Source organism: Myxocyprinus asiaticus, chromosome 24, assembly GCF_019703515.2.
Source record: "Myxocyprinus asiaticus isolate MX2 ecotype Aquarium Trade chromosome 24, UBuf_Myxa_2, whole genome shotgun sequence".
Taxonomy (NCBI): Eukaryota; Metazoa; Chordata; class Actinopteri; order Cypriniformes; family Catostomidae; genus Myxocyprinus; species Myxocyprinus asiaticus.
Genome location: NC_059367.1, coordinates 11822493 through 11846645, shown reverse-complemented (window position 1 = coordinate 11846645; position 24153 = coordinate 11822493). Strand labels below are relative to the sequence as shown.

Here is a 24153-nt window from a genome sequence, read left to right as displayed (position 1 = left end):
TACATAATGGAATTACATGTTTCACAACAGGGAGCAAATGAAAAGTCATCTACAGTGCTGATTTTGTGTTCATTTTTGCTGTCCTTATCCTCAGAGGCAGAATGCACCATTTTTATTTATTTTTTATTATTATAAATTATTTAAAAATATATATATATATTTAAATGAGGAGGCAACAATGGCAGTCCTACTTAATCAGGAACTGTCAGTTGATATTTTGTAGACTTATATCTTTATTTTTTAACAAGTATTTAATCATTTTAATTAAGTTAGATTATTTGAATATAATTCATTTTAAATCGTTTTAAGTAATCTTGTACCCCCAGATGCCTCTGGTTGAGAACCAGTGTTCTAGACTGTCTTAGAGACACTATTTACAATATATTTTATTCTGACGAAACACACGTTTTGTCTTTCAGCACTTTTGAAGGAACGTCCAGCAGGCATCAAGGGAATAATACTGGAAATGGGAAGAATCAAGTGAAAGGTGACAGAAAATTCCATGGAGTCAGGGATTACTAAACACACAGGGACATGCATAAGGTGTGCATCACAGCCTAGAATGTTCTAGCAGACATTGTGAACTACAATACTGTCAATCCAACAGATATTTGTTGATGAGTTTTTACGTAATGATAGGACTCGATGACTGTGGATAAGTTCTCAGTATTAATTCTCACTTGTGAGATACTGCACAGAAAACACATCAACTGTAAATTATCCCTCCAGCTACATTTATTGTTTTTTCAGTGCTTTGGTGAATACCAACTACTTTCTTTGCCTTGCTTTCTGGATTTGCCTATTATGAGAACAGGAATTGTATTTCAATCAGCTGTACTCATTCTTATAAAGTGATTGCTTGTATTATATTTTATGAATGCTTTTAATTGTCATGATAGTCAGTTTAGTTGTTTGTTCAAATCTGAATGCTTGAAAATTGCTTAAATCTAAAGCAAACGGCCTGTAATGTTTTATTATATTTATGCTTTGTGTTTATGAATTTCATTCTAATAAAGTATTTGATTTAAAAAAAACAAAAAACAAAAACAAAAAAACAATAGCTTTCCGGTGTCTTGTTGAGTGCTTATTTTGCAAAGCAGCAAAGGTAATTTTGAATTATGCATTTTTAAATCCTCTCTTCATAATCTCAGGGCAATAAGCATCAATACATTGTCTGTTGTTCACCAAAATATTAGGTAACACTTTCTATGAAGCCCATATTTATAATGCATTGTAAAGGCATTATAAATCATTAGAATTAATATGTGATGTCTTATAATACACCTTATAATATATTATAACTTAAATAATTGTCAACACAATTATAATACATTATAATACTTACCTACTCATAGTACCTTAGAGTATAATGTATTAAAACATGACCAACATCAGATTGTATCTGCAGACGTTATAATCTGTTCATATTTGTATTATTAGTTATGCTTTAAGTCAAAAAGTCAATGTCTTGTTATAACCTTCCATTAGATATTTTTAAAAGGTTATAAGACATGTCAAGTCAAGCTACTAAAATAGGGTGCAACGGGGCTAAAATTCTCCTTTGATTTTATTTTCTCCTAAAACACTAAACAGCAACAAAAACAACTACAGTACTTTCCTTAACACCTGTTTGTCACTTTATATTGCAAAATAGACCTGATCAATGAGATCATTGCGTGCAATGTCTAAACTTTGATTTTGAGGTAATTTGATCTAATATTTAATCATTTTTCACTGAAATTGCCACATTTATTTTTAGACAAAATACTTATTTATAATTTTCTGTTTTGTTCAAGGTGATTAAATCAAAAGCTTTTAATAACTGCCCAATGAGTGAAAGGATAGTATTGGGGTAAAAAGCCCCCCTGTTGCAGGGGCTAAAGGCCCCATAAAACACATTGTTTTCTTAAATGAGGCGAAAAGATTTGATATATAGTATTTTCAAAATGGGCCCACATTGTCTGATCCAGTTACAGTGGAGTTTAATTTGTTTATAGAATACTTGAGATGTTCTGAAATGCCAAATGTGACTGAAATGAACAAAAAATGGTTAACCTTTTTCTGAAGTCGTTATTTTTAGTATTTGCCTTAGTTGACAAATTTTGCCCTATAGTTCCTATATTTACACTATATGATTTTAACCCCCCGGTGGCCTTTTACCCCAAATGCGGAAGCCTCCCTCGCACCTTTAAAAAAAAAAAAAAAAAAGATATATATATATATATATATATATATATATATATATATATATATATATATATATATATATATGTCGGCCAAAAGTTTGGAATAATGTACAGATTTTGCTCTTATGGAAAGAAATTGGTACTTTAATTCAACAAAGTGGCATTCAACTAATCACAAAGTATAGTCAGCACAATACTGATGTAAAAAAACAGCACCATCATTATTTGATAAAAGTCATTTTTGATAAAATCTTGACAGGCCCCATTTCCAGCAGCCATCACTCCAACACCTTATCTTTAAGTAATCATGCTAAATTGCTAATTTGGTACTAGAAAATCACTTGCTATTATATCAAACACAGTTGAAAGATATTTGGTTCATTAAATGAAGCTTAACATTGTCTTTATTTCTTTTTGAGTTGCCACGGTATGCAATAGACTGGTATGTCTTAAGGTCAATATTCATTCAAAGGTGTACACTACAGTCTTCAAAAACAAAGGACAACCGGCACAATCAAGGACAGAAAGAGATGTGGAAGGCCCAGATGTACAACTAAACAAGAGGATAAGTACATCAGAGTACATCAGATTATGAGACATCATGAAAGCATTATAATGCATTTATAATGCATTTACAATGCATTATAAATATGGGCTTCATAGAAAATGTTGCCAAATGTTATAATACAGATTCTGTGTAAGCCTGTAATATAGTATTTCTAAACAATGTCGGATCTGTTCATACACAAACACACACAGAACACAGTATGAGGGGCTCAAATCCAGAATGGCTGAAGCTATCAGTCAAGAAGGGTGTGAAAAGCTGCGTGAATTTTTCAGGCTAGTCGTTCGGAATAACTGAAGCAATCAGTCAGAAAAGGCAAAAACAAATGACATGCATTTTAGATGGTAGAGGAGAAAACAGTGAGAGCTAATGTGAACGAGAAAACACATCCATCTACAAAATCTTGACACACACACACACAGGTAATGGTGCTGTCATACCTAAAAAGCCTTTGTGCTTATAAAGAGCTTCACTTCCCCACTGCCCTGTCATTTTAACCAGAGTCGCGACCCATTGCTTATGCTTGGCTCACCTCACTGCCACAAACACATCCTAATTGTTCTTAGGCTGCTGAGAACTGTTTTCATTTCCCTGCTTAAACATTGACATGTTCCATTCCTGTGCTCAAGTTAACTGGCTTCAGTGAGTCATTGTGAGGTCTGTCTCTTAGCAATAGCAATCTTATGGTTCACTTAGAGGGCAGCTTCATGCATTCGGCATCATTATAAGCAGCTTTAAACTGAAACTTAGCAATCTTTATATCCAGAGCTGGCATGTCCACACCACTTTTAGAAATCTCTGTATTTGTTCCTTATAATTTTTGAGAGATAACCATACTTTTCAAAGTTCCGTGGCTTAATCTGTCCACACTTTTCAAATCATTCTTACACCCTTGGCTTTAAATGTTTGCGCCAGGGGCGTAAATTCCAGGGGGATTGAACTGGAATTCAAAATGCATTCTTCTTCAATTCTGAATGGCTCATAACCCTAATACTGTAGATTCATAGCCTACCAAATGTACTGAGGACATTGCAGCAGTCAAAAACTATTAAAAAATTACATTAAAAAGACAGTTCAGACAATTCAGCTTGAATACACCTCAGTGAACTAAAAAAATATCACAATAAAAGCTGAAATTCTTGAAAAAAGAAATGTTGGCATGAGTAGTGCAGAATAATCATTAATTATTATTTCTTTAAAACATAAGCAGCAGTGAAGCTATGGCAGAGTCCTCCTCTTTGGCGCCCTCCCAGCAGGTGGCGCCCTAGGCGTCCGCCTAGTTCGCCTATGCCTAGAAACGGCCCTGGGTAGTGATGCGCGAGACTAGTCGACTAAACGGTTCTGATGCTGCTAGTTGACACTGGAGTTACTAGTCGGTTAATATTTCCCCCCATTAAACTGATCATAATTTTTACACATTTACGTTTGTCTTTATATTTTTACAGAGGCTGCACTTAAATTACTGTCATATTAATGTTACATATTTTAAATAGAATTCATAATATAAATATTATTTTAAAAAGAGGACATCTGGAGCAGATACAGAGTTTAATTTCACCTCAGGCTGCGCCTTCCCTCTCACTCGCGGCGCGCGCAGGAAAATGACCTTTTGCTAGACAAACAAACTCAGCAACGTTATGAAATCACTTCGGTGGTGCGGGAATCGGATTTCCAAACGTTTGAAAGTTCCTACGGATTTTTTCACATTTGAGTCTTCTTTACATCTGTGCATGCTTGTACGTTATTTTTCCGCTGTGCAGGCTTTTTCAAGTGCAGGATAGCCGCCTTAGTGAGTCAAGTCCCGTCTTTCGCTGGACCATGTCGACATGTTGATTTTGCTCATCATGCTTTTGAGCAAGTAGCCTAGAAAATGACTGTTTTCAAGAAGGTGCCGACTGCTTAACGTGTTAAACTATATTTTATTCTGTGTGCACGTCATGTTTAGAATACATTAGGTTTATTGTAGGCTACATAACAGGCCTATTTCTTTCTATCCTATGGCAATTTTTATTTTTTTATTTTTACATCCTAACTGTTATTGGTTAACGTTCTTTACGGAGCAGTTGTCTAATACACGACTGAAATATGTGCACCTTTTCAGAGCATTTTTTTTTTTTTTTTCGGGTCATAAACATATTGGGTCGCATAAACAAATTTTTGACTGTTTTCTGAAGGTTGGTTTCTTTTTAGACTAGTCGACTTTAAAAATTTCCGTTTAAACGTCAGTGAAATTAGTCGTTCAGCACATCCCTACATGTAGGTTGACATTTTTGTTGTCAAAATAATAACAATAATAATAATAGAGGACCCCAGAGAGACCCCTAGACCATCAAAACCCTGTGTAGTTCAAAAAAGTATCAGATATTTTGACATTTTTATAAAAGGCACACTTTGTTAAGGTCAAATGAAGTAACCCTCAGAAAACTTCTTGATATTCTTGACTCAAATATTCATGATATTTGTAAAATATATATATATATATATATATATATATATATATATATATATATATATATATATATATATATATATATATATATTTTTTTTTTTTTTTTTTTTTTTTTTTTTACCTCGAAAAGGGTCATGGGCGCCCCTCATTGAAGCTCGTGGGTAGTGAATGCTAGCCCGTCTGGTCCGATCCCACAGAAGAGCTACTGTAGCACATATTGCTGAAAAACGTAATGCTGTCCATGATAGAAAGGTGTCAGAACACACAACGCATCGCAGCTTGCTGCATATGGGGCTGTGTAGCCACAGACCGGTCAGAGTGCCCATGCTGACTCCTGTCCACCGCCAAAAGTGCCTACAATGGGCATGTGAGCATCAGAACTGGACCAAGGAGCAATGGAAGTAGGTGGCCTGGTCTGATGAATCATGTTTTCTTTTAGATCATGTAGATGGCCGGGTGCGTGTGCGTCGTTTACCTGAGGAAAAGATGGCAGCAGGATGCACCATGGGAAGAAGGCAGACCGGTGGAGGCAGTGTGATGCTCTGGGCAATGTTCTGCTGGGAAACCTTGGGTTCTGGCATTCATGTGGATGTTACTTTGACACGTACCACCTACCTAAAGATTGTTGCAGACCACGTAGACCTCTTAATGGCAAAGGTATTCCCTGATGGCAGTGGCCTCTTTCAGCAGGATAATACGCCCTGCCACACTGCATAATTTGTTCAGGAATGGTTTGAGGAACATGACAAAGAGTTCAAGGTGTTGACTTGGCCTCCAAATTCTCCAGATCTCAATCCAATTGAGCATCTATGGGATGTGCTGGACCAACAAGTCTGATCCATGGAGGCCCCACCTCGCAACTTACAGGATTTAAAGGAACTGCTGATAACGTCTTGGTGCCAGATACCACAGGACATCTTCAGAGGTCTTGTGGAGTCCATGCTTCGACCAGTCAGAGCTGTTCTGGCAGCACGAGAGGGACCTACATGATATTAGGCAGGTGGTTTTAATGCTGTGGCTGATTGGTGTATATATACAGTATATATATATATATATATATATATATATATATATATATATATATATATATATATATATATACACTTTTTATGTATGAAACTAGCATGGACACAAAAATTACATTTTTGCATACTTGACACGTTTTAAACTTGATTTTTAAAGGATTTCTAATTCTATTACCTCAGACAACCTTATTTGTCAATGGCCCAGTTTAAGTTATAGCTTCTGAATATGTTCAGGCTACTATTTTTTATGGTAATTTCATGGATAATTTTTGTTGGAGAAAGTATAGTTCTATTGATTTACAAAAACAGCTAAAGCTTGCCTAAGCTGGTTGGCTTGTTTTAGCTGGTCACCCAGCCGGGTCAGGCTAGTCATTTGGCTGGTTTAGAGGAGTTTTGGGCACATTTGAACTTGTCAGGCTGGGAGACGAGCTGCACCAGTTTGACCAGGCTGGGTGACCAGCAAAAACCAGCTTAGACTAGCTAACCATCTTAGGACAGTTTTAGCAGCTGTTTGCAAAAAGGGGAACCATGAAAAAGAGGATCCATCCATAGTTTTATCCATGATTAGCCTACTACAAATACCACAGTTAAAGGTGCACTCAGTAATCCTCATTAAAAATAAGTTTACCTCCTAAAGACATGAATTGTAATTTTTTAATATATGTAGGAAATCATGACCACTCACATTAAAATGAAGACTCCAGTCATATCAGTAACCTTATAAAAGTTGTTTAATTCTACATGGAGAGGGTCCACACATGGGGGCTGCCATGTTCGAATCGCATGACCAGCCGAATACTACTCGCGTAATCCCAGTAACCATCCTGTTATTTGACACTTTCACTCATTGATTAAAGTAATCATGGCTGACTGAATAATTAATTTCTACAATGGCATCTGAAACAGAAAATTATTGATGAGGCTCCAAGCCGCTAGGTGTCAGTGTAAGCCCAAGATGACACAAAGACAAAAGTTTCTGTGTGCACCTTTAAACTATGTTTATTATTGCGCATGAAATGCAAGAACTATGCTACAATGGTACAATGAGATATAAATATAAATATAATATAACGGTAATTCAAGGCCAATTTTATACATGTGTCACTTATCCTCACTTCCTCTTTCGCAGTTTTAAGCAACGGCCGCGTGGGCTGTTGTCATAGAAACTAAGTTTAAAAACATGGGTAAACTGTCACCGCCTCAAAAGTCTTCAGTCTCACAAATGCGACAAAAAGCGCTGAAATGCACCGTCGAATTGGAAATCCAAGCAGTAAGTACACCAGCCGTGTCCCATTCTACCTTCTCCGCCCAACTGCTACAAAATATTCCTGTTAGCTTGTGTTGAGAGAGAAGTTTTAGCCGTTAGCGTATTGTTAGCCACAAGTGGCTATCAAGGATGGTTAAATCAGTCTACCAGACATCAACAAAGATTGCATTAAAACTTTCGCCTGCACAGACACGTTAACACTCGTATATTCATTCAAGCATCAAATGCGTTTATTAAAAGCAATGCACGTTAAAGTAAAGCACTGTGATTTATAGCGTCATGACAGCTACATGTATTCATTCACACATTGCATCATGAATAAGAGAGATTGAATCTTCTTATACATCTAGTAGTGATTCGTTATGATTTATATATGGAGAAACTCTTTGTAAGGAAAATGAATAAATAAAGAAGTGATAATATGTTGTAAATTATATAAACTTGAAACGAGCTCAGCAGGCATTATTGTGTATCTCCTAAATGTTACATTACAAAGTTTTATAATCAGCAAAACATCATTACACATTATACTGTATGTATTAGTTTCGATTTATAGCAAGTTTACTTTATAAACAAGATACATAATGTACACCATATATATATATATATATATATATATATATATATATATATACACACACACACACACACACACACACACACACTGTATACAATAAGTAGTATGGACAAGAGTACATCTTACACACACAAAAAGCTACTGGTTTTGCACAATATGTACATTGTGCACAGAAAAATACCTATTTTACATGTTTAGTAGACACTTTTAAACGTGCATTCGGTTATTTTCTTTCATCGTATTTACATCGTACTCCAAGGCACTTCAAAGAAAAATATGATACTATCATGGCACATATTGGGGTTGTTTTGTCAGTGGAGGAAAAACAAACACAGGCAATTCATCTGGAGGTAAAGGACAGCAGAAGAAGAATACAATGCTAGAGCAGGTTATCATAAAGTCCAATAGCTCAGTGCTAGGTTTGTGAAAGTCAAAAGATATGGTGTTTGGTATAAAATGACCTCATTTTAATGTTTTTCTGCCCTATAGATCACTTGTCCGGGGGTAGTGTTACCATCACAAGAGGACATTTATCTGAGTGTTCGGATAATGGGTCAGTATCAGAAGTCCAAGTGTGTACCTCCTGTCTTTCCGCTGGTGCTGCACGAAAAAATTGTGTTTGTGAAGGTGAGATTGTACAGACTTTATTGAAACCGGTTTGATTAATTCCAAACTGTGACATCTACTTTCTTACAATGCTGAAATCCTTTGTCTTTATTTTCTTTCCTCTCTCATTCTCTTCACCAGACCTTTGTAGGAGTGGTTGACCCAGGTGTTATTGCAGAGCATCTGGAGAGTAAGAATCTTTTGGGCTATCTTCAGTTGGTCCTGTGATCTTTCATAAACCTCAGATCAATAAACATATATACCCTTGTAACATGTGTTTTTTTTCTTCACTGTAGATGATACAACTTCTTTAGAGCTTATTCAGCTTGTTCCTCCAGGTAAGATCTTAATCCATTCCAGCTGTGAACCAGATGGATGTTTTCAGACTGTAGATTAAGTTCTCCAACATATTGCAGAAAACTGTAAACTTTAAAGGGATAGTTTACCCAAAAAATAAAATCATTTATTCACCACCTCATGTTCTTCCAAATCTGTATGACATATTTTCTTTACAAAAGGAGAAGTTAGGCTGCATGTTTCAGTCAAGTCATTTTTATTTGTATAGCGCTTATCACAACACACATAATTTCAAAGCAGCTTTACAGAAAATCATGCATTAACAGAAGATAGAACTGTAATATCTGTAAAGTCTTAGAGTCATCATTGTGTAGTTTGATTAAATATGATTGTAAATTGTGTATAAAAATAAATAATTAAATAATAATTGTATTTAGAACCCCTGTGAGCAAGCTGAAGGCGACTGTGGCAAGGAGCACAAAACTCCATAAGATGTTGGTTAATGGAGAAAAATAACCTTGGGAGAAACCAGGCTCACTGTGGGGGCCAGTTCCACTCTGGCTATACAGCATGAATATAATGCCAACATTAGTTATTTATGTGCAGAGCAAGTCATGGTTTAAAATTATTAAACTAATTAAGTGTTAAGGGCCAGTGTTTAAACAAAGATTTAATAGACAGTTCACATGGTGTTACACTTGCACTGATTCCTACTACTCCAGACGCAAGCTTCATAATAACAGCGAAATACCACATTGCTGTGTCTAGCCTTTTTTAGCACAAGAATGTGATTGATATGAAGTCATCGTATTACAGTGAGGATAATTTTTTTTTTTTACATTTAAATCAGATTCGTTTCTGGTTTGTTTATACATTTTTCTTGGCTACATGAAGATATTAATTTGCTTTCTCACGTCACTAGATTTAAATATGCAACTTAGCTGGCTAACGAATGCATAAATGTGACCAGCTGGATATAAACGAATGCAAATAGATTTTAATAGATGGTAACAATCGTGACATTTAAACATTTGGGTAGGACTTGCGTGTATTTTTGTCACATTGTTCTAACCGCTTGAGGTTAGCTTTAATGTTAGCGTCCTCGCAGCCTTGTCGGCAAACATACTGCTGTTCTCTACTAATGCAGCATCTAGTCAACAAATTAATTACTTTATAATGATATGACAACGTGTACTGTAGTGTACTGTATACATAGCTTTTCGTTGTTGATGTTTTAAATCCGCATCTGAAGTGTTCCACTCTATGCAGAATGTAGTCTCACATGTCAAAACAAACACCACAAAGCATCAGTGAAGTGATAGTTTTTATTTCGCCTCTAGAGGCCGCTCTCATACTGTATAACAACAGCGGACCCTTCCCAGCTGCTCCAGCACCGGACGCAACAGGGAAAAACTATCGGTGTGGATTTTTGCCGATAACCGATAGTTCCAGAAATCTGTTATCGGTGCAGATTAATTGGCAAAACCGATATATCGGTCGACCTCTAGTATAAATCGTGCTAGTTACAATAGTCTCTTGGGCTGAGATTGTTTGACACTTGTTCATTTCTGTTGTGTTACTGCTTCAAAGCATAACATAAAAAAACAGCTTTATTGCCCAGAAACATTTTTATTACCCAGTGCTGTCAACAAAAAAAGGACAGAATTCAACATTCCATCATCTATTTTTTATTTGACTTTGCAGAAGGTGAAATCCTAGCCACGTTTAAAGACAACACCCGGGAGTTTCTGTATCCAGGTCCGCGCCTGACTCCCAGAAGCCCTGGCCCAGAGAGAGAAATTCTGATGAAGAGATCCGTCTCTTTCCCCGTGCGTATGTCTCTTACTCTGAGCATTTTGTCATATCTCTGATGCATCTTAAAAGGCAGAGCCATTTTCCTGCTATTTGCTTGAAGACGTAGGTTGTTTTGCTAAATTGATCTGCCAAGAGTGCTATTATCTGCATTTGCTCTCTGTCTTTTCATCATTTTTAAAAGTTTAGTGATGTTTTTTTTCTGCTTTCTATCTCTCCTTTCTTATTCCCTCAGGGAATCTCTCCCAAAGTGGAGTTTTCAACGACGTCCATTATTGAGGAGAGTGATGTGAAGCATGGTCAGCCTCCCATGTCTGTGAGTCTCTAGGCTATTACTATTAGTAGCGCTTGCTAAGTTAAGCACTACTATTACTATAGTTCATATTTAGGGTTAGTGATTTAAAGAAATATTCCGGGTTGAATACAAGCTAAGCTCATTCGACAGCATTTGAGGCATTAAGTTGATTACCACAAAAATGTATTTAGACTCGTCCCTCCTTTTATATAAAAAAAAAAAAAAAGCAAAAATCTGGGTTATAGTGAGGCACTTACAATAAACGAACAACACCCTCATGTTGTTTTATATGAATGTCTTTCTTCCATGAAACAAAACAGGAGATATTTGGCAGAATTGTAGTCTGTCACCATTCATTTTCATTGGTTTTTCACATACAGTGAATGTGAATGATGACTGAGGCTAATATTCTGCCTAACGTCTCGTTTTGTGTTCCACTGAAGAAAAAAAGTCATATGAGTTTGGAACAACATGAAGACAGAATTTTCATTTAGGGTGAACTATGCTTTAAACTTTGGCACACCATTTGTGCTACAAACATGAGCGATGCCTAAAATCATGTGGCTTGTTTAGAAGAGGTATGCTATTACATTTGATCAGACTTGCCATTTTTACATTGCAGACGCTAAAATGGGTGATAAAAATGCCATATACTCACAATGAAGGTGACCAGGAACCATCTAGCGAGCAGAATATCATAGAAACTTGGGAGTTGGTTCTTTTGTCCACCCAGAACACATTATCATTCTGGTTCTGTGCCACACATATTTTCTTAAATTTGTTTTAGAATCTAGTTTCATTATAGTGCAGCTGATGCACCATGGTACTGTATGTGGTCCTAAATGAAAGGAAACACTGACGTTTAAATGAAAAGGAAGAATTATCTTAATTCTTATATAAGAATTAAATGACTCTCGTGCGTTTCGTTTAACGAGGCTTTTCTTAGATGTATGTGGGAGTATGATGGCTCTCCCTGTCAATCAAACTGTCTCCTACCATCTGTGCCACTTGTTCCACTTGTTGTGTTAGCTGCTGTCATTCTAGTGGTCTGACACCCCATTTCAGGAGGATGCTCTTTTAGCATACAGGTAATTACAGAGAATTGGCTCGTTTCAACCTGCTTTTCAAGGCATTGCTTTTTCCAAGCAAGTGTTGATCAGTTTGACTTGACTGGTGCAATTTGTTTCTTCCATTAGATGTTCTCAAACCCGTCTGTCTGTGAGGATGGTCCATTTAGAGGTGCTGATTGTGTGCATCCTTCATGTCACGTTTCTTAGACCCTCGTTAAAACCGTTTTTGCTGTTGACCGTCGCTTTGGGCCTGTTTGATGTGCAAGTCCTCCCTTTGTGTATGCCCCTAGCTCGGACTTGACATGGCATTCTGTAAAACAGGCTTTCTCTGTGTGATTTGCATGCATTTGAACAGAGCTTCTTGTTCCTTGTTTAATAAGCTACTTGTGGTGCTGGCTTTGTTGTTTCAAGGACATCCAGCTTTATCTCCCATTACCAACACCAACCGAGCCACTAATCACATCAGACAAGCGCAACTCATGCTTTAAAAAGGCCTCTTTGTCCCTCCGTCCAATGAAAAAGGAAGAAGAGATGGGGTAGGGGTAGAGAATAAAAGGAGAAAAGGCTACTTAGTTTAATTTCATTAAATCTCTTCTCTTCAAACAGCAATCTCTATCAGGATTTACTTTTTTCTTTCTCTGCTTTTTAGAAATGGCTTAATATGCCAGGATGTTCCAATTAGCATTTAAATTATCGTTGTTTTTTGCATCCATGTAATGCCATTATCATATTAGGTTGAGACCGGCCATCAAACGCAATTAACATTTTAAAAAAACATATTTACCCAGGCAGCGCCTGCAGGAACAGAGTTATTGGGGCTCAGAATTATGTTAGCTGAGATTAGAGTTATTGAAGTCATTTGCATGCAAAGGTGAGATTGGAACACTGAGAAAAGGTTTACATCAGGTTACATGTGTAAATAAGAAGGAAATTAATGGATTAGCACTATAGGAACAGAAAGACTACAATAAAGTTCAACCTTATACTCTTTTCTTCTGGGATGTTCTTTAGTTTCTTTGGTGGAAAAATGTTTCTTTTGTATTTTAAAGGTGAACTGTGTCATTTCTGTTCCACTAGTGGTATCAAATGGAAAGATAATGATTGTTTACAAACAGATGGAGGCCCTCAGAGGCCATGCATTATTACAAGTGTGGTTTTCCAAATCAAGCATCACGATTACTATTGCTCATACTTAGGGGTAAGGATTTGAAAAACCTCTAAACCTGAGTATGAAACTTTGACATGTAATTCGCCCCTCACCCTATTGTGCTATAGATATGAATTATGCTTCAGATCATGCAGCTTGTTGAGGATAGGTGTGCTATTACTTTTCTAAGCGATTAGACTTTCACCTGGCTGACAATTAACAGATGGAAAAGACTTTGGGGATGCAACTGCATTGCAACTTGCTACAAACCACCCAGATTACCTTGGCAACTACATAGCAACACTCCAACCACATTGTGGTGGCACCACTCTTGTTTTTTTTAACAAAATGTTATTATTAGTTTTTGTCTTGTTTTCTTGAGATCACAACTTTTTTATGGCCTCTGTGGGTTTCTGCATGTATTAAAACCATTATTAATTTTGCCACTAATGGTGCAGAAATTGCACCATGTTTCATGGCCTCAGTGCAACAATAGTTTCAGAAAGTTCAGAGAAATTCAGAGCCATTTGTATGTGTGATCGCTGATGGTGTCATAACTGCTTACCACATAAAACTAATTGCAGTAATTGCATTTTTTTTATATACCAAAAACTTGCACAGGTATGTATTATGTTTGATGAATGTGTCCTTTTCCATATCTAGTCATGTGGACCTTCCTCCAAGCCTTGTCGTGTGAGAAATAGCCCTGCACCTGCAAAGAAGAGAAAACCACACACAGCACCACCTTGTGGATACGAGAAGCCAACGGTAGCGTCCCAGAGCCACTGCCCTGCACCGTACACTCACCGTAAGATGTGTCAGCTGTCCGAGGACACCAGACAGCGACTCAACCACCTCAAACTGGGGCCCTATACGTTTAAGAAAGAGACCGTCCCTCAGCCTCCTTTTGTGGTGTGTGATATTTTACAGGTCACATGACTGATGGTGCAAAAGCAGCTATTACTATTTTCCATATTTTACAATAATAGTAGTCATCCAAACTATTAAAGGGATAGTTCACCCAAAAATGTTAATTCTTTCATTTCACACAAATTAAAAATGTCAGCTCTGTTGTTTCTTTCAATGCTCGGCACACTCTGGGTATTCTTTTAACCAACTTCATGAGGTCCAACAGTTTTGAAAGAGTTCCCATGTATGCTTGACTAGTCACTTTCCAGTTGTACTCATCCATTAAAAAAAAACCAATTATAATAATTTTTAGTTTTTAATTTTTTCAAATATTTTAATTTCTCTGTGGGGGGCGTTTGATTACAGCCGACAGACGGTTGTGTCAATTTCCACCTCTTTCTTGACTGGCACAAAAACATAAATTCTCCCTCTTGTTTCTTTTTTCTGTGCTTTCTAAAATAACAGTACTTCCCGCAGTGCAAATATCAAAGCTGTCATGTATAAAAGGCAGCTCTTGGAATTGCATTTGATATCATCATGGTATTTTCTGTCACAGGCCTTTTAAAAATGGAGTAGCCTTTTCAAAGTAAATCCCGAGGCTACAATTAAATTGATTAAGAGTCAGACCGTGATTAATAAATAATTCACTCTTTATTTCAGCAGATTTCAGTGCATAGTTTATTATCAATATGTGTTTAAAGTCAGCACACTTGTTTTGCATGAAAACTAAATGGCTTGTTTCATTCGCTGGTGTGGTCACTTTACTGTTTATATGAAGTAGCACTGGTCTAATTGAAGTCTGAAAGTTGGATTGATACACAGACACCTGAATGAGTTTGACACCGAGTTATTTAAAACTAAAAGTTTCTCTCCTCGCTTTAACCTTCCCACAGAAGTGATTAACTCTGAATTTAAAGACCAATTCATTTGAATAATCAATGCCCCATGTGTCAGTGGAGTGTTGATGCACATTGCTTCACCTGCTAAAGCGATTATTTATCTTTTTAAGGGGCAAAGTAGCTGATTGCATTTTATGTTTGCAGATGCCCCGAAGCCCAAACGCATCATTGATAGAATCCCCTATGCATCCTCTATCTCTGTCTTCTACAAAAAGAAGCCCCCTGCATCTGCGATCACGGAGCTACGCTGCAGACCTCACAGGTCACAATGATAGTTGTGTTTTTAAAGGGAGAGTTCACCCAAAAATGTAAATTCTGTTACCATTTACACACAAACCTTTCTCCATGGAACACAAAAGGAGATGTTAGAAAGAATGTTATCCCCAATCACCATTCACTTTCATTGTATAGAAAAAAGATGCAATGCTAGTGAATGGTGACTGAGGCTGTCAGTCCCTAAAATTCTGCCTACCATCTGTTTTTTGGGTGAACTCGTAAAAATCTTTGAACTTGTAATGTCACTATTAAACATTATTAGAGGTGTTTTGTGTAGTATATATTTAACAGTATTTGCCAACAAATCTCCTCTTGCTGTCTAGATCCCTCTCTCCTCAGAAGTTTCAGATCAAAGCCCACCCAGGTATGTTACAAAGCAATTGGTTTGTCACAGAGGCTGTAAAGTAACATTAAGTAGGTTAATACGGATTCATGTAGGAAACTGCTAGCCTATTCTGACCCTGATTTCTACACCACATCTCTTGGGAAGGCATCTATGCAGGCAGCCAGCAGTGCTCAAAATAATGTCCCTAAAGACCATTCGACCCCTGTGTCCAGCAGCTCTCAGAGATCAGAGTCCGGTCCTGACCCGCTCCTCCCTTAGAGAACGGTGAGTTTGACACTTTTCAACAAGTATTCAAACAATATTCAACAAGAAAAAAAAAATCAAGACCGGGACTGAATTTTATCCAATGGGAGTTGATTGGATGGCTATTAGTGATCTGACTTCTTTTTGTTATACGGTGTCATTAAAACTGAATTAGAAAATTTTTACCATGTGTTCATGATTTATTTTTGTTACTTTTCAAATGCCATTTATGTATAGAATATACTGTTTTAGTCTTGTGCCAGACCCAGACTTTCAATATTAAACTATGAAAATCCTTTTTAAAAATACTAATTATTACATGTTTAAATATATGATAATCTAAACAACGAGTGAAATAAATATAAACCATTTCAATTTTTGTTTTGAAATGATTTCTATAAATTTTTCCAAAAATTACAACTCTCCCAAAATTGTGGCATCATTTGCACCACACCAAATAATTTATTATTTATAATAATTTATAATAATACAATTTATAATAATTGCCCCAAATAAAGTTAATGTACTTGTTTGTCAGTGAAGAGCATGCTTGAGATGAAATATGACACAAGTGATGCTTGAAGAAAACAGAGAAAATTCAAATATCACTTGTGAGTATTTTTGGGTGGCGACATTTCATTGAATGTATTTACTTGGATGCATAGAATATAATCTTTGAAATCTACATTAGCAAGACAAAGGAGTTGGCTTTTCAAAAACGAAATATTTCATTTCCATCGCGGAAATCTATTAAGCACAATACAGAATTTGAGATGTGATTGAAGCGATACTGGAATTTTCATGACTTTTAGGAAAAGTCCTGTGAGGCATGTACATATACTGTTGGACATTTTTAGTAGATGAATAAAAAAAAATTGTGAGAGTGTGGAAAATGTTCTAGCGAGACTTTACTTTCTAGAAGTCCACAATGCGAAAAGTGCCCGAGGGTGAAGAAACACCCAAGACCTCAGGACACGCATTAAAAAAGAAAATATGGTAAATTTTGATAAATGTGGACTTTAAAGATGAACTAAACATTTACACACTGTTTATTGGAATTTAACAGTCTTAGTTTTTTTGTTTTTTCATTCTGTTTGTTTTTGGCATTAGCCTATATATTTATTTATTTTTATTAGGGACAAACGGAAGCATTATACTTATCCTTTCATGTGTGTTTTTCATTATTTGTCATGGCCGTGGCATTTTCCTAAAATCCACAATTTATTATATTAATTTTCCTTAAACCTACCAACATGTGAATATAAGTAAAAGTGCTACCTCATGGCCTGTTTCCCTATGAATTTCCAATTACATGATATTGACTAAATGTGCGGCTCATAAAAACAAAGGCCAGTAAACAGAGCGTCCATTTCAAAAATCCATATTTTGATCACACAACAAACAAGATGAATTTACTGCCTCACCTTCAAATGACAGAATCTGATGTTTGGTCATGATTGTTCATTGCTTAAGAGAAACGGAAAAAAAGAGAAAACAAGAAGAAATGGTATTGATTGGGTTTCAGTGAGATCTAATGCGTTTGACCCGATGCACAGTTTTTAATAAATTCCGAGAGACCCGTGTCATTGATCTGAACATCGGCTGCAAAACCAGCAAATGTTTGTTTGTTTGTTTGCTAGTCTCTCTAACGCCTCCTCTTTTTCCGCAGGGGCCAGAGCAAACATTTCAAATCAATAGACAATCTTAGACTTGAGAGTAAATAGTGGGAAATGTGTGATACTATTCTGTCAATTGAAAGCATGGCTGGAGTCATAGGCCTGCAGATTAAGCTTCGCTCCATAGATTCACACAATGAGAGAGCAGGCACGTCTTTTCTGAGCTGCTGATGGGGGGATGAAAGAAACGATGGCTTCTGAAGTTCAGTCTGCACTTCTGTGCTTTGTTTGTGCTAATTATACAGACAGTCTAAAGCAGTTTTCAACTTTTTCTGCTTTTGGACCTAGATTTTATATTAGCCATCAAGTGATGAACCAACACAGTCATAAAATTGTTTCTCATACAAAAATGTTGGGGCCTGGGTAGCTCAGCGAGTATTGACGCTGACTACCACCCCTGGAGTCACAAGTTCAAATCCAGGGCGTGCTGAGGGACTCCAGCCAGGTCTCCTAAGCAACCAAATTAGCCCAGTTGCTAGTGAGGGTAGAGTCACATGGGGCAACCTCCTCGTGGTCACGATTAGTGGTTCTCGCTCTCAATGGGGCGCGTGGTAAATTGTGCGTGGATCACGGAAAGTAGCATGAGCCTCCACATGCTGTGAGTCTCTGCGGTGTCATGCACAGCAAGCCAAGTGATAAGATGCGTAGATTGACTGTCTCAGAAGCGGAGGCAACTGAGACTTGTCTTCTGCCACCTGGATTGAGGTGAGTAACCGTGCCACCAGGAGGACCTAGTAAGTAGTGGGACTTGGGCATTCCAAAATTGGGCAGGAGAGGGGATACATTTTTTTTAAATTATTATTTCCTTAAAAAAAAAAAAATCCTTAAAAGGATAGTTCCCCCAAATAATGAAAATTCTGCCATTATTTTCTCACTCTCATGTTGTTTAAAATCTGTATGACTTCTTTCTTCCATTTCAATTAAAGTGAATGGTGACTGAGGCTATCATTCTGCCTGGCATCTCCATTGGTGTTCCAGTCATTTGTGTTTAGAACCATATGAGGGTAAGTAAATGACGACATAAATGTCATTGTTGGGTGAACTATCCTTTTAAAATCAAAATTATTATTATGACATAAGCCGAACAAGAAAATTGTCAATTTTGGTTCACGAAATGTTAAAAAAAAATAAAAAAAAATGACACAAATCATGTTAAGTCTTGTTCAAAGTGAAACCATAGTGTGTTAGCATCTGGCTAATTTGCCAAGCTTCTACCAAGTGACAGATTCATGTTATTATTTGCGATGAGCATTGTTATGCCCACTAGTTGAGAACCACTGATCTAAAGCACAGCCTGCGTTGCGACCATTAAAGATAAAGAACCATAGTAAGGCACAACATTTCATTTAAATTTGTTAATTTTTTATCCCTCCTTTCATTTTGTTTCTTCTTTATACAGGTTCTAATTGATTCTCCCCATCTATCCTTTCAAACAATGTTAGTTAATACTAAGTACTATTATATTGCTAGTTTATTCATGTGCAGGTTTTGATACTCTGAACCCCAGGACACAGATAGGTTGTGTGAAAAATTCCTCATCTAAGCCTCTCTTTCTCTCTTGTGGCATATTTAGATGCGCAAAATGAAAATATCAGCATTTGCTACAGGGCTGGAGATAAATGTCTCTGCATGTGAATTTGTGATTTAACTTCATGATTTAACTGGTTTGAAATTTACAACAAGCCATTTGGATTTCCCAACAGAATAGCACTCCACTCTAAGGGCAACAGCACAGACTAGTGGTCAGAGTTGGAATCAAACTGTTGTGGGGTTTACTCCAGAGTACTTGATGTCATTACGGGTTCCAATGGTTCACTACATGACCTAAAGTACAGTATGTGGACACCCGCTTCCAAGTAACGGATTTGGCTATTTCAGCTAAATCCATTACTGGCAGGTGCCTTAAATCAAGCAGCCAAAAAATCACCCTAGATCGTGATTTTAAAATTAAAAGTATAGTTCACCTTAAAATGAAAATTCTGTCATCATTCATTCACTCTCATGTTATTACAAACCCATATGACCTGCATTCATTTATGTAATACAAAGTGAGATGTTAGGCAGAATGTTAGGGACTGACAGCCTTGTAGTCTCTATTCACTGTCAATGCATCTTTTTTTTTCCATACAATAAAAGTGACTGGTGACCGAAACTGAACATTCTGCTTAAAATCTCCTTTAAAAAACAGTCATATGGGTCTGAAACTGTCAGAAATTAACTTTTCCATTATAGAGCAATATTTGTTTTTCCGGGGGGTTTTATGAGGGCATTTTTAGGGCATATTTTTTTAAGCTATACAAAATATGATGTATTGTTTTACAATGAATTAATTAATCAACAAATAATTTCATGCAATGATTAGTATACTAGGCCTATAAAATAATATTAAGAAATACATCTGATGTTACAAATAAGAAATTGAGGAACTTATTAGGGGGGCATTTTTTGCGCCCAGCCCCACACATGTCATTACATTAATTTTGGGGCATTTTTGTCACGAGCCTGGTTTGAAATGACATTTTTTGGGTTAACTAACCCTTTAAATGTTTAACAAGCAGATAGGGGTGTGGTGTTCAGGTGTCCACATACTTTTGGCCATGTAGTGTATTTGAATCTAAGAGAGTTTCATTGCTTAATCACTAATTTTTAAAAGTCTAAAAATGTCTCTTTAGAGTGAGACGTACTTTCAGGCATGTTATTTTGCTTCTCCTGCAGGTTCCAGAGTTCCTCCAGTCCCTCACAGTCAGTGGAAATCCACAGACGAGTGCAGAGAATCTTAAACACCCACGGACCCCGCTGCAAGCTTACCTTTGTACGTCACGTGTAAGATCGCAATTCCTCGTTATGCTATCATTTTACGCAGGTTAAGTCTGTGGTGTGAACGACTGGTACTGAAATGGGGGGGTTTCATGACACTTTACTCAAAAGCACTCATTACAGCGCATGTCAGTGTTTCAAACGCTCTCCATTCACTCTGTCAGCCATTCTGTATTCTTCACACCCATTGTGTCAGGATGTGCCACCACTGTCTTCCAGGAAGTGAACGAGCTAATCAACTTACGTGCTCATTCTTTCTGTGTGGTGGAATCGTGGGCCGTTTAAACACATCTCCACCCACGCTGCATTTCACTGGAACACCCTGATGCGAAAGCAAAGCTAAAGAATTCTAATTACTCTAAAGCTTCTGCAAATCCCCCTTAGAGGAAAAAATGGATAGTGTGTTCAGTGGGAGAGAGGTCTGCAGGATGACAGCTGTCGTTACAGGCGCAAATTTTCAGATTAAAGAGAGAGAAAGAAGAGAAGTGCCACTGTGGCGCAGTTGGGTGCCAAGTGCTACGTGGCTAAAGCCCAGCTCAAATAGAGAAATGTGTAATCCACTCCAGAGTTAAATAGAGGGAAGGAGAGGGTTTTATTTTTTAAGGATATTAATCAAGCAGTTCAAAGAATCTGCTTTATAAACAGCTTTACTCTTATTAGCATTAGCAGATTTAAGAGAAATGTAATTAGCTTGGGATATTCAGCAACACTGTTTGCATATCTTTGTGCTGATTTCACCATGTTAGTGAACATTGAGATCATCCATTTAAATATTTCAGAACCTAGTTTTAAATTATAATTTGTCCTGTCTGTTTGTCAGAATGAAGAGAGTGAGAAGGAAGGGGTCACACAGAGTTTACCTGGCCCCGCCTACCGTGGCTCACTGATTGACAGCGGGTTACCACAGGACAGGTAAACCCCCTATGTATTGCAAGGCAGCACTGTATTGATATTGATATTGCACAAACATTCAGTCTGATGTTAAACTTCTATAAATTCAGCCTGAACCGCTTAATATACTCCATTCAAAATGTTTGCAAATAATGTTAGCCTTAGGTGTGCTATCTATTTTGTTTTTTGCAAACATTATATTGAATCATTTATAACTTAATTTTCTCTGCACGGTATTTTTTGATTCTTGTGTGCAAGAAACTTATAAACTTATTCATTTAAAGGCTGTATTCATTCTTAATTTCTTAAATTAAAAGTGTAATGAAAACCTTATGACCGTTATTTTGACATTCCAAGTGAGAATTTTAGGGGGTTTTGTGGATATTTTGTCAATTTTGCACAAATATATATGTTACAGAATGTACAGCATATCATATTTGAGTCTTTACATAATTTATAAAAGACTGTCATACCTTTGTGAACCCAGCAGGTTGTTTTCTTAAAACTATGTATGCACCGATGTGTCAGCCACAGATATTTATTGGCCAATTATTGACCAAATTAAAACCATCGGCATATGCATGAAAATAAAAACAATATAAAAAATTTTTAAAACGATGGTTTATTTATAATTAATCATGCAAATTTATTGCGAAATCTGAAAAAGTAAAACCTGTCGAATGCCTAATACGAATTTGTAATGTGAGTTTTGGGGTACGTCTGGTAATGTGTGTGTAGCCTTATACTCTTCCCCCCGGCGGAACCCGGGGAGCGATACTATAGGTGATTCCTCACCCCTCACCAATTTGTTTGGGATGAGCATTTTACATTGGCATAACTGTCTAGCTCATGTTTAGACAGACCAACAATATTTGGATATTTATTTGACATTCTTCATCTGGAACTCTTCACTTCTGCAGTAGACAGTGTGTTTCAGAAGCATAGACAACTTGTTATATTAAAATGTATTATAATTCAATTCCACCATGAAAGTCTGCACATGACATCCCCATTCAGTCTTTTCGTTTAGAAATTAGATTACTTACAACAATATTAACATTACCAGATGTACCCCTAACACTTCAAAAGGACAGACAAAATTAATTTCCCCATGTTTCCCATTTTCCTCAATAAATTCCTTCGCTTCCACCATGTAACACTGAGCAAACGGCATAGATGGTTTAGAAAGACCAACAATTTCAAACAAAAAAACAACTCCAGTTGTTACACGACAACGAATGCCATATCAAACATATGTAATCTGATTTTAATCTTGATTAAGGTTTGCAAACCCTTAAATAAATAATAAATGTATTATTCAGCTATATAGCAACAAAGCATTAAAAGCATAAGATTACATGTTTACTGATAGTGGCACCTGGTGGCCAAGGTTGGTACCGCATGCATTGTTTTGAAGAGAGAGAAAAAATGTAAGACTTAGGCTCAGGAAGGAACTGAGACACTATTTTATTGTATTTATTTCACCTTGCGGTTCAGGGCTTCCGTATTTTATTACTACAATTACTTTGCTGGAGAAGCATCAATAAATTAAAAATCTTGAGCAGCACATAGACAGTCCTGTAGTCCGCCATTGTAGTTTTGAATGTCTCGCGTGTTGTTTTGAAGTACTCGCGCGCATGCCTATAGACTGAACTCTCAAGATTATTCAGTAAACTCTGCTTATTTTTACCATCACTTCATCTCCTGCCTTCTTCCAGTATGCCCCCTGCTGACTCTTGGGCTGGTAGGAGAGTAAGTTAACAAGCTGTTGATGTTGACTGGTTTTGGATATCAGACAGAACTCTGATATATGGATATCTTCTGACGGAGAGAGAGAGGACTTGTGTACACTGGATCTAACATGCATTTTCACTGCCTCATGTTTTCATATTCTAAGCATATCATTAAATACTGTACATGGCATCACATCTCTGTCTATAGGCTATATACATAAGCGGTGTAATTGCAGGGTAAAGGTACATCAAATAAAAGTAAATAATATTTAAAATACAAATACATTTTTCCCATCTGAATCCACACATTAAGATTTTCAAATTGCAGGTTCTGCCTACTGTACAATGTTCACACTCCATACAAAACACTCCAAGTGAATAAATTGTTTATTATTTGCACAGACACCAGTATTCATATTGATAATTATACATCTCAAATTGATGCCTATCAATCCATCATACTTTATATAACACGTAATACACATGCACATGACGTCATCGTTTCACAAATTCATGTTTTTGTATGTTTACACGGAGACGATAACGGCATCATTTTCAAAAACTTGCACTTTGAAACCCGTTTGCGTTTTCAGGCCCCAAAACGCCATTGTCGTGTAAACGAACAGCCAAAACGCATAGTTTTCTGTTTTTAGTTGAAAACGTTGTGTAAATGGCCCCTTAAAAAAACAAAAAAAAAACTCTGCATAAACTTGCTGTAGATTCAAAGTTAAGATGTTTATATCCTTGGTTTAAGGGATTAGTTCGTTATTTGCCATACACAGTTATGAATGAGTTTAGTTTGATATTCAGTGAACATTGTGTAACACACTGTCCGGTCCATGCAGGCTTCTTCCTGGAGAACCATCTGTTCATTTAGACAACGGAACATTTTGGAGTAACAAAGCAGCCGTTTACACCGGGAAGCCCCACAGAGCCATATTTGAAGAAAGTTTGAGCAAAATCTACAAGAACCTTTACAGAAACGCATCACAGTCAGGAAACAGTGGATAACACACATGGACGTAATGACCACAGGTTGCCTCTAGACTCTTAACTGTAGCTTTTAA

At 36.8% G+C, this 24153-nt stretch overlaps 2 protein-coding genes across 2 annotated transcripts in view; both read left to right on the top strand.

The window, feature by feature from the left end:
* LOC127415255 (cytosolic carboxypeptidase 6-like) overlaps window positions 1–957 on the top strand; it is a 594524-nt gene extending 593567 nt beyond the window's left edge. The window contains exon 13 of the mRNA XM_051653931.1: window positions 420–957. Within this exon, the coding sequence (XP_051509891.1) occupies window positions 420–522 (103 nt within the window). The 3' untranslated portion in view covers window positions 523–957. The remainder of the gene's footprint in view (window positions 1–419) is intronic.
* Window positions 958–7282: 6325 nt separating this feature from the next.
* Window positions 7283–24133, top strand: LOC127414846 (spermatogenesis-associated protein 6-like). Its single transcript, XM_051653187.1, is given in 14 exon segments — window positions 7283–7495; window positions 8559–8696; window positions 8817–8865; window positions 8972–9013; window positions 10677–10801; window positions 11020–11100; window positions 13960–14208; window positions 15249–15366; window positions 15704–15744; window positions 15871–15936; window positions 15938–15990; window positions 20361–20457; window positions 21283–21374; window positions 23932–24133. Coding segments are annotated over 14 exon segments (1407 nt in total). The 5' UTR covers window positions 7283–7405; the 3' UTR covers window positions 24098–24133.
* The last annotated feature ends 20 nt before the right edge of the window (window positions 24134–24153 follow it).